At 34.4% G+C, this 12478-nt stretch overlaps 1 protein-coding gene across 1 annotated transcript in view; it reads right to left on the reverse strand.

Annotated features, from left to right (window-relative positions):
* Positions 1-12478, reverse strand: part of ERCC6L2 (ERCC excision repair 6 like 2) — a 117767-nt gene that overhangs the window by 84157 nt on the left and 21132 nt on the right. The window contains exons 4-7 of the mRNA XM_045562732.1: positions 9778-9971; positions 3890-4051; positions 3287-3494; positions 421-561 (exon numbers count right to left, since the gene is read on the reverse strand). Coding sequence (XP_045418688.1) covers positions 421-561; positions 3287-3494; positions 3890-4051; positions 9778-9971 — 705 coding nt within the window. The remainder of the gene's footprint in view (positions 1-420; positions 562-3286; positions 3495-3889; positions 4052-9777; positions 9972-12478) is intronic.

Genomic DNA, 12478 nt, shown 5'->3' on the forward strand with positions numbered 1-12478 from the left:
TAGTGGATAATGAGAAACTTCCTGAAAGTGAAATGAAATTTCAAGATCAAAGTATTTCCCAATAAAAACTGAAAAGAAGGATATCAATTGAAGCTTACTTTCTAAAATTAACTTTTTAAAAATACATTTGAATATTGCATTATATATGTGATTACTATTTTTTTGAGACTAGTCAAGTGCAATAGTGAGAAGAGGGGAAGAGGAGAACAAGGAGTTTGATCTGTACCTACCTGTGAACAATCAAGAGATAACTCACTACCTTTGAACCAGCCAACTATTCCTTTTTTAAAAAATTATAGCTGTGACAGTTAAAGAACTGTCTGAGGAAAAGTCATTTTATCTGCTACTTACTTTGACATTAGAACAGAGTACTATATAATCAAAAGCAAGACAGAAAAGATACCATACTGAAATGCTTGCCTTATAACAACAATTTCTCCTTTTTCGGCCACTGCTACAGGTACAGCGCTCAGAAGATTGAAGTATCAAAGTCACATCTTCTGTTTCTAGCACTGTTTGATAGACAACTTTCTGGAAATCTGTCAGAGAACAATACACCATCTGCCAAGATAATAAAGGTAACTATTAGTATCTTTTTAATAGCAATAATAATCACAATGCACATCTGATTTCAGATTGTAATAGTGAAAACTGCTAATAAACTAATTTTTTCCTCTAATTACATCATTATGATAATTTCTCCCAATTCTCCCAATCACCCTAGACAATATAAATTATAATTTCATTTTCAAATAAACCCCAGTTATTTTAATTAAAAGAAATCATAATACAAAAAAAACAAATGTGATTTCCTTACACAGTTGTTCCTTAAACAATGAGGGTTTGAGGCACCACTCCCCCATATAGTCAAAAATCCACGTATAACTTTTGACTCCCCCAAAACTTAACTACTAATGGCCTATTGTTGACTGGAAGCCTTACCAATAACAAATAATTGATTAACAAATAGTTGTAATAGGTTACTACAAGGCTATAGTAACCAAAACAGCATGGTACTGGCATAAGAACAGAGATATAGACCTTTGGAATAGGACAGAGATCCCACATATAAAACCATCCTCATATTGTCATTTAATCTTCAACAAAGCAGACAAAAATATACATTGGGGAAAAGAATCTCTATTCAATAAGTGGTGCTGGGAAAACTGGATATCCACATGCAGAAGAATATTTACTGTATTCTTACAATAAACTAAGGTAGAGAAAAGAAAATGTTGTTAAGAAAACCATAAGGAATAGAAAATATATTTACTATTCATTAAACAGAAGTGGGTCACCATAAAGGTCTTCATCCTCATTGTCTTCACACTGGGTAGGCTGAGGAGGAGGAGGAAGAGGAGGACTTGATCGTGCTGGGGAGCGGGCAGAGGTGGATAAAGTAGAAGAGGAGGCAAGAGAGGCAGGCACACTTGGTGTAACTACATAATAAACATGTTGTAATTTCTATCTTACTTTTGCTTTTTCATTTCTCTAAAAATGTTTCTATATGGTACCGATCCTTCTTCCACCATCTGCTTTAGTTTCAGTGCCCATATCATAGAAGGGTTCATGTCGTAAAAGAAGTCAGAAGCCGTCTTGAACAATAGGAACCCTTCTGCGAGACTGTCTAATGTCAACTCATTTTCTGGCACTCCTTCTTCTCCGTCTTCCTCCTCATTGTCTGGTGCTGGTTTGGAAGCACTCATCTCCATCAAGTCTTCTATTAATTCCTCTGCTATGGTGTCTTACATTTCTTTGAATTAGCTCTTGAATTTCTCCAAGATCCATATCTCAAAACCCCTTACCTCTCACTTTTTTTTTTTTTTGCCATATCCAAAATCTCTTTCATGATTTCCTTGATCGACTCTGTCATAAATCCTGTAAAGTCATGTGCAACACGTGGACACAGTTTTTTCCGGCAGGAATTTATTGTTTCAGGCTTGATGGCTTTCACAGCTTTTTCTATGACAATGATGGCATCTTCAACAGTGTAATCCTTCCAGACTTTCATGAAGTTCTCTCTATCACAGTTCTCTTTCAAAGTATGACAATCCTTTCCATAGCGTATCATGTTTAATGAGCCTTAAAAGTCCTTATGACCCTCAGATCTAGAGACTGAATTAGAGATACTGTGTTTGGGGACAAGCAGACCACTTTGATGCCTTCAGAGTTGAACTCATGGGATTCTGGGTGGCCAGGGATGTGGTCCAATACCAAAAGAACTTAAAAGGTTAGTCCTTTATGGAAAGGTACTTTCTGACTTCAGGAACAAAGCATCAGTGTAATCAACCCTAAAAAGGAGTTCTAGTTGTCTAGGTCTTCTTGTGCAGCCAAAAGATTGGCAGCTGGTATTTATCTTTTTCCTTCAAGGCTTGTGGGTTAGCAGCCATATAGATAAGGCTATAGGTAAGGGCAGTCTGATCATAAGCCTGACTCCATTTGCACAAAACAGTAGCATTAGCCTACCCCTTCCTGCCTTAAATCTTGGTGCTCACTTTTCTTCCTTACTAATAAATCTTTTTTGTGGCTTTTGCCCCCACCCCCAGAATAGGGTGCTTTCATCTGCATTAAAAACCTGTTTGGGTTTTTAATCCTTTCTCCTCAATGATTTTCTTAATGGCATCTGGGAACTTGTCTGCTGCCTCTTGGTCAGCAGAAGCTGCTTTGCATATTATCTTGACTTTTCAAAGCCAAACCAGTTTCTAAAATTTCTAAAATTATCAAACCATCCTTTGCTGACATTAAATTCTCTAGCTTTAGATCCTTCACCTCTCTTTTGCTTTAAGTTGCCATACAGCTTTGCTTTTTTTCCAAATCATATTAGAGTCTATAAGTATGCCTTTCTCATAGCAATCCTATACCCACATAAAAGCTGCATTTTTAATATGAAATAAAAAGATGTATCACAAAAAAAATGCAAGGTTTTCGTGCCTATTGGCACAGCTGCAGTGATGGCTTCACAAATTTCCTTTTCTTTTTTTACAGTGGTCGTTACACTGGATTCATTTATTTTAAGACAGCAGGCTACCTCAGATACAGACTTCAATCTATGGTATGTATCAAACAATTCAACTCTTTCTTGTAACATCATGACTTTTCTCTGCTTCTTGGAAGCACTTCTAGCATCACTAGTTTTCTGAAATTCTGTATGTAACAATTTTTTTCTACACAGAGTAAAAGGCAAAAAACTATATTCACAGAATACTACAGGAGGTAGACTTCCCCTTATAAAGAAAAAAATAAAACATGACAAGAAATTAATAGTATACACAAACGCAGTTCTCACCCGGTCTTCCTTCTTAGGCAACTGATCCTTGATAAGAGTCTTGGTACGCCTGAGAAACCAGCCAGACATCTTCTTTGCAAGCCTTCGCATGGCCTTTCGGCCAGTGGCTAGTTCTCTTTTCGTTGCTGTGTGTCTCTGACCGTGTTCTACTGGGTCAGAAAACTGCTTCTTGAAATGGGTCCTGCTACCTAAAAGTCCTGGCACAGCCCTTTATAAAGGAAATAAGAAAAATGTGAGGGCTTTATTAAGTTATCTAAAAAGAAAAACATTGACTTCTTTTTGCTTCTAAGAGATATACTAAATCACTTGTTTATTAATAGCAACAAAAACAAAAGCAAAGAAAACAGAATGTTCTTTATGACAGTTTCAGTTTATACCCATAAGATGATGGAATTGGTAATTAAATGTGTATATTTATTTACTTCAGGGACCAAGAGAAATATACACAAATAGGTTTTTATGGAACTCTACTCTGTATACCATGTTTCAGATCAAACATCTAAAAACAGACAAATGACTGTTTCAGAAACTAATGATTAGCAAACAAGGCAGAATTAAACTAAAGAAGTATTAAATAATTTTTTTTAAAGTTTTTTCATTTACCAGTCCATAACACACCACAGTTCTTTCATGTTGTTCTGAAGAATGGTTCCAGTGAGGCCAATGCGGACATTACATTTTAAAGCTTTCATAACTTCTGTTACTCTAGCCTTTGGATTCTTGATTCTGTGAGCTTCATCCACAATGACAGCTGACCATTCCAAACTATAAAGAAAGAAAAAGGGAGAAAGATGAAGAAAACTTTTCTTTTTTAGTTCATAGAATTTTTAGAGAGCAGCTTTCTCTACCAAAGCTTGCAGGTTTTTTTCCCCCTTAACTCTTTGACAATTTCTTTGGATTCTTACCTAGTTAGTTCTAAAATGATCACAGGTTTGGACAGCTCCCAGAAATAAAATGCATATGGAGAAGATAAAAAGGTACAGACATTCTGTTTGATGATAGGAATATGAAAAATCTCATTTAAACATTACTATAATGACAATAAAGGAATTTTTAAAAAAATTACAAATCAGAAAAACAAATGTAAAATAAAAGAAGCAAAACTTGCCATGTTAAAAATGAATGAGAAATATCAATATAAACTCATGACTTTTAAAAGTTATAATGCATAGCCCTGTCTATTAGAAAGGTTTAGAATTGATTATTACCCCTGTAGCAAGGAGAACCCATAGAGGTCTATCCATTAAAAGGAACCAGAGCCCCATGGAAAAATGGAGAAATGGCTGATGTCAGGGATGTCACAGGGGAAATACTGAAGAACCAGAAAGCACAGATGTATCCAAAGACAAATGGGGACATGTCCAAAGGACATAGGAGCCAGTGTAATTATAATATTTGAGCATCATTAAGAATAGTGACTATAATTGAGCATAGAACATTTAATAAGTACAAATCCATGAGTTATAGACTCTTACTTCACATCATACATAAAAATTAACTCAAAATACATCAGAGACCTAAATATGAGCTAAAATTGTAAAACTTATAAAACACAGGAAGAAAAAACCTTTGTGACTCTGGATTAGGCACACATTTCTCAGATATGACACCAAAAGTATGGTCAATTTTAAAAAATTTGATAAGTTGGACTTCACCAAAGTTAAAAACTTTTGCTCTTCCAAAGATACCCCTAAGAAAATAAAGACATGCTACAAACTACGCGAAAATATTTGCAAATCATCTGATAAAAGACATGCATACAAAATATATAAAGAACTATTGCAACTCAACATGACTTAAAAAAACCTGATTAAAAGATGAGCAAAAGATTCTAATAAACATTTCACCACATATTTATCTGAAGATATACAAATGACAAAGAAGCACATGAAAAGATTCTTGACATCATTTTTATCACAGAAATGCAAATTAAAATCATGCGATACTATTACAGACCTATTAGAATGGCTATAATAAAAAAAGTATTAATATCAAGTCTTGGCAAAGATGTGGAGAAACCAGAATCCTCATACACTGTTTTTGGGAACATACACCTACTATTGTAAGATAGTTTGGCAGTTTCTTAAAAAGTTAAACATGTACTTTCACCCACAAGACTCAGCCATTCCATTCCTAGGTATCTATACAATAGAAACGAAAACTTAGGTACAAAGACTGGTATGTGAATGTTCACAGCAGCATTATTCATACAGCCAAAAACTAAAGACAATCCAAATGCCCATCAACTGGTGAACGGACAAACAAAATAAGGTATACAATAGTGTTGTTCAGTAATAAAAAGGAACAAACTACTGAAATATGTTACAATACAGATGAACCTCAAAAATAATAGATTAAGTGAAAGAAGCCAGACACCAAACACTTTATAGTGAATGGTTCCATTTACAAGAAATTTCCAGTAAAGGCAAATCCATAGAGACAGAAAGCAGATCAGTGGTTACCTGGGGCTGGAGGTAGAAGCAGGGATTGACTACAAACAAGTAACTTTTTGAGCTGATAGAAATGTTCTAAAATTAGATTGTAGTGATAACCATACAACTTTATAAATTTACTAAAAATCACTCTATATTTGCATGGGTACATTTTATGTTAATTATATCTCCCTCAATAATCCATGAATCCAGTCATACACTCAAAAAAAAAGGGAGGGGGAGAGGGGTAAGAAACTTTGCCACCATTGTAGATGACCATTATGCTAACTTCTTACTCCAAAAATTAGTAATTAAAGCAAAAGAATCAAGCATCCACCTTGCTTTGCTTTTTTTTAGTCAAAATTGTAGTTAATTCCTAATTAACAAAGGAAATCTTTATAGGAGAATACCATTAATAAGTGTAAAGGAAATCATAAAATTAGAAAAATATTATTTTGCAAAACCCAATAAAATAACCAATTCAGGTAAGAATAATTTGTGTATGCTAATACGACTAAGTAAAAGGATTGAGGGACTAGAATACTTAAATGGTGGCAAAGTATCACTTTGCAGATTATTTACTCATTGTAAAGGGACAAACAAATCTTTCCACTGGAGAGATCTGATGGTCACCTCCTTAACCTGTGGGACAAACCTGGCTTCATTAATAGTGGAACAACCTGGCATCAATACTTCCTGAAGTGATGAAATATGAAGTCCACAGCATCATTTATGAAACATTCTTGCCAAAAATATTAAGCCTGAATCTAATTAACCCTTTAGGCCAAAATCAGTTTACTCAAAATACGTTTCTAATATATTAAATATATTAGATTATTAAGACAACTGGCCTGGTCCCCTCAAAAAGTCACATAATAACAACATTAAAGTTGAGAGAATGATCTAAATTAGAAGAAACTAAACAGACTTAACCAGATTCATCATCTGAACCTTTACTGAATCCTGCCTTTAAAATATTAGCTATTAAAGATATTTTGAGAATAATTAAAGAAATTTTAACTGCTATTAATTTTCTTATGTGTGACAATGGTAATGTGGTATGAGAAAGAAATCCATGGTAAAATATTTAGGGATAAAGTTGTCATGTTATATGCAACCTTACTGAAATGATTCAATACCACCACTGTACATAGACAAAGACACACGCATGCATGCGCACACAAACACACACACACACACACACACACACACACACACACACACTTACATTTTGTCAACATCTGAATATATATAAATATAACTGTTGACTCCAAGTGGTGAGTATACGTATTTTCATGTAACATTATTTCAACTTTTCTATAGGTTTCATAATTTTCTTAATATAAAGTTGAAAAAAGGCAGAAGCCCTCAAGAACAAAGAGAAAGGGAGAGGAGAAAATAACCAGAAAATTCTAGAAGCTGAAAAGAACATGGACAAGATGACTTACAAAAGTAGAGAAAGCAATATCCTCTGCCTGTGTTGGAAAAAGCCAAGGAGCAATCTGATTGATATTACTCAGCTCTTAAAAAGTTAGGAATTTGTGGCACCAGATGCCTCTGGAAACTGGAGTCATGTAAATGTTGAACAGTTTGCTTAAGAAGGAGTTGGATCTCCTAGACACCAGTCTCCCCACTCCACAAAATAGACAGAGCAGGTCGTGCTAAAGGGAGCAAGAGAAAGGCAAAATACTCATTTTGCTTAAGAAGAAATCAACAGATTATGCTGAAAACTAAAGAAAAATTTAAAAGTTGTATCATAAACATGGTCTTCAGAGATATGGAGGTAAAGACTAAGATCAGTAAGAACTGAAGGCAAAGGTAATGGGGGGCAGGAGTGAACTGCAGTTTTTCACTAAGCACCTTATATCATATTTGGTTCTTTAAATCATGCATATATAACCTTGACAAAATTTAAAATGAGGTAAAAAGTATAATAGGAATAACAAAAAGAGATACAGTTCATTCATATTATATGGTGTGTTTTTCTACAATTATCTAGACTAAATGTACAGAGCACTATTCTCAAAAATAACTTAATATTTGCTCAGATAAGATACAAATTATTTTAAATATTTGTCAAAAAGTAAAGCCATTTAAATTAATAAATATAACAAAATAAATATAACAAAAATTGTAACATTTGGATTCCTCTAACCTTATAAATATGTGATGTATAGTTACATAATCCCACTTTAGAATTCCTATGTAATATTTATAAAAATCACAGAAAAAAGGAATCATTTAAACATTCATTCAGCAACTATTATGTGCTAAAAGTGTAATAAGCACTGAAATACAGAAATTAAAGATAAAAATCTCCTATATGAAAGAGCTCACATTCTAAAGCAATAGGTAAAAAAATAATTAAAATATGATTGATACTATGACAAATGAATTTATTACATCTGCTGCAGAACATCTTTTAGGGTGGTATAATATTAGTTAAAAACCCAAGGTCTGGGGTTAGATGGTCAAGGTTCAAACTTAATGTCCACCACTGACTTAGCTGTATAGGCTTGAACAAATTACCTAACCTCTTTTTTTTTTTTTTTTTGAGACAGAGTCTTGCTCTGTTGCCCAGGCTAGAGTGCCATGCATCAGCCTAGCTTACAGCAACCTCAAACTCCTGGGCTTAAGTGATTCTCCTGCCTCAGCTTCCTGAGTAGCTGGGACTACAGGCATGCGCCACCATGCCCAGCTAATTTTTTCTATATATTTTTAGTTGGCCAGATAATTTCTTTCTATTTTTAGTAGAGATAGGGTCTAGCTCTTGTTCAGGCTGGTCTCGAAATCCTGACCTCGAGCGATCCACGCGCCTCAGCCTCCCAGAGTGCTAGGATTACAGGCATGAGCCACCGTGCCTGGCCTATTTAACCTCTTCATGCCTCAGATTAGTCTGTCTTCTGCCAGGACCCATGAAACAGTAACAGGCCAACCTATTAGCTTGTAAGTTTAAAATATAAAATCAAATCCCAGACCAGACAAAAACAGTGGTTCTAAATCCAACTTTACCAATAATTATATTCAATGTGAATGGATTAAATATCCCAAATAAAAGACAAAGATTATCTTAATGGATAAAAAAGCAAGATTCAACTATACACTAACATATTGGGACCTGAACATATTAATTCGGGAAGTTGTGGGGGCCACAATTCAGCTTGTAACAAGCCTGTTTTTTTTTTTTTTTAATTTCAGCTCATCATGGGGGTACATAAGTTCAGGTTATATACAATGTCCATGTCCTGCCCATCCCCCCGAGTCAGAGCCTCAAGCGTGTCCATTCACCAGAGAGTTCGCCTGGCACTCACCATGTAGTCATACCTCCATCCCCTACCCCCACCCCCCACCTCCCCGAGTCTGCACCTTATCTATTCAACCTGGCTGTCCTCTGTCTGCACATATAGCAACCAGGGTATTTATATAAAGTGCAAATCTGCTCATTTATGTCATATCAGTAATCTGCTAAAAACACTTCAAGGGCACTCTATTGCTCTAAGGATCAAAATCCTCTAAGTAGTTTTCAATACTCTTTATGATCTGCTCCCTGCTTATCTCACTTGTGTTTTCTCCAGTTACTTCTCTCTTATACTCTAGGCTACAGTGGTTCCCAACATGTGTGTGTCTGTGTGTGTGTGTGTGTGTGTGTGTGTGTGTGTGTGTGTGTACACGTGCGTGCATGTAGTTTTTTGCCACTCTGCATTCATAACAGATTCCCATAATTAAAATCATTTATGAAAATTACTGTCCTTTTTTTTCAGAGGCACCATATGCATAAAAGATTGTACATGAGATTTAGGACAAGTCTTACCACTCTTTAACAGGCATTGTTGGAGAGGTATCCTGTATTGAGTTTAAGAAATAGAATAAGAAACTGTCGAAAACCTAATGCAGATTTTTTCCTTCTCAGAGAATGTTATATATATTTCAATAATTCTGAAATAAAATTAAATGAAGCTAAAGAATATTTAGAGCTTTGTAAAAAATCACAATATAAAGGGATAAATATAATTGACGTAAGCAAAATATTAATCCAATCACCCCCATTATTCCCATTACCTGTTAAGCTCATCCAGACATAAGCGCAGCGTTTCATAAGTTGTTAGAGCAATTTCACATTTCCTCTGCTTTACACGAATCAGTTCATTGTCTTTTTTGTTTCCATGTAAAACAGTGACTCTGAAATATCCCCAGGTGTCCAATTCATCCTTCCAGTTGTAGAGGACAGAAAGAGGAGCAACTATTAAGAACATCTAAAACAAGAATAAAAATTTTATTTTATTTTTTTTAAAAGAAGAAGAACCCCAAAGTGAAATCCAGAATATCAATAGTCATATTCTTTAATTTTGGCACTCTAGTTAATAAGAATAAATACAACTGAGTGATTGGCTATATTTGGACATAGAAAACCCTCAAAAATACTTTGCTGCATAATTAGCTTTTTATTAAGACTAAATAGATACCTAACCTGTCCAAAGGAACAGCTCTTTTTATTTCCCACTACCAAAAAGGCATTAAGAGATAAGAGAGAAGTAACTCTTGAAAAGAGAGAAAAGACTAAAATCAGGATCCCAATAATAACTTCAAGTGCCAAGTGGTACTCTTAGATGAAAGCATTCTTAGATGATTTACTCACACTTGAAAAGTCTTTAAATGTATGTGCGATGTATCATATCATACACACATACCTCAAACCCACCCCTCTTAATTTGTAACATTCAGTTCATTAAAGGGTCTTTTTCAAAGACTTCCAACATTCATTTTTCAGGATTCTGTTGTGATTCTGGCATTAGCATAATAAATACAAAGGAATTTATTTCTTCTCTATTTCATAAATTGTCTTTTAAAAATGCACACTGTTTTAAATGGACCAATACAAATTTATCTTTTGAGAATTTCATCAAAATTATAATTTTTATTTGGATTTACTTCTGGGAAATACTGTAGGATGTCACTAGTGAGTCCAATAAAAATTTTGAATTCCAGTTCAAATGACTAACTGAACACATGTATGTATTTATGACAATAAAACAAAAGAACAAATATAAAAATAAATCCATAAAGGTATTAGAATGCCTGAAAGGGCACTACCAGCAGATCAGAACAGTACAAGAGCAGATGAGAACTGGAATACCTGAAGAACTAAGCAATCCATTCTACATCTATGAAAGAGAAAACTTCCCCCCAAAAACAAAATTTTCATAGAGTAATCTAAAAACAATAAGTGAAACAAAACAAAAACAAAAAAACTCAACAGATGAGGCAGTTGGAAGGACTGGGTCAAAATAAACAATAGCCATGTAATTTTAAGAAGGAACAGTTATGTCAGTCATCTGCTTCAAAAAAGTTGATTCTAGCATCAGCACCCAAATTCCCCTACATAAATTACTGGATACATTTTTCTAAAGCAATACTTATTTGGAAAAATTCTATGGTGAGTGTCAGGGTTGAGGGTAATTTTTGAATTTCAGGGATAAAGAAAAAGTCCTAAATACTGTCAAACATCAACAAAAAAGTCCTTTCCAAGGAAAAAAGTCAGTTTGACATTGGATCTTATCTACAATACGGAGTGACAGAAGATACTAAAATGATTTAGGTCAAGAATAAAAGAAAATTTTAAATTAGAATTCTACAGGCAGATAATCTGTCAATCAAGTATGAGAGCAATATATAAGCACATAAAATTTATAAAATAAGATTTAATTGAAAAGGTTGAGCAAAACCTGATACAAAGACAGTAATAGACAAACTCAGAGTCACAGCAGGAAAATTTAATATATTTCTTCTCTCCAGATCCAGTTGCCCAAATAGACAAAAATAAAATCATAATAGTACTAAGAGTTTTAACAATGCAATTAACAATCATGATTAAATACAAATATATAGAATGATGTGGCCATAATAACAAAGAATACACAAAAGAAGCAAACCTTTCAAACAACAGAGACTACACAATATACATCAGAGCATTAAAAACACTTGACCATGTCTTTAACCACAAAGAAAATATCAAGGCTATATTACCTGATGCAACAAAACTAGAAATCATCAACAAAGGCTAAGCCCTCCCATTGCTCCCTGCCCTAATAATATCCATTTACTTGGAAATTTAAAAACATCTCTTTTAAACTTGGGTAAAAAAGAACAAAAATTAAGGTCACAGATAATTTAGAAAAGACTAATGAAAACACTACATATAAAAAAAAACAACTATGGCATGCAGCCAAAGTGGTACTTAAAGGAACATTTATAGCTTTTATGGAATTGATTAGACATAAAAAAGACTGAAAATAAATGAATTAAGAAATCAACTTGGCCAGGCATGTTGGTTCATGTCTTAATCCCAGCACTTTGGAAGGCCAAGGTGAAAGGATCACTTGAGGCCAGGAGTTTGACTAGCCCAGGCAATACAGTGAAATCCTGTCTCTACAAAACAATTTTTTAAGTTAGCTGAGTATGGTGGCATGTGCCTGCAGGCCCAGCTACTTGGGAAGCTGAGGCAGCAGGATCACTTGAACCTAGGAGTTTGAGGCTGCAATGAGCTATGATCATACCACTGCACTCCAGCTTGGGCAACAGAGCAAAAGTTACCTCAAAACAAAGAAAAAGAAAGAAAGGAAAGAAAAGGAAGAAAGGAAGAAAGAAGGAACAGAGAAAGGAAGAAAGAAAAAGAAACTGAAAAAGGTAGAATAATAGCAGTATACATTATAGCAAGGATTTTACATATACAGTTGGCCCTCCATATCTGTGGGTTTTGCAT

The sequence above is a fragment of the Lemur catta genome, chromosome 10, assembly GCF_020740605.2.
Source record: "Lemur catta isolate mLemCat1 chromosome 10, mLemCat1.pri, whole genome shotgun sequence".
Taxonomy (NCBI): Eukaryota; Metazoa; Chordata; class Mammalia; order Primates; family Lemuridae; genus Lemur; species Lemur catta.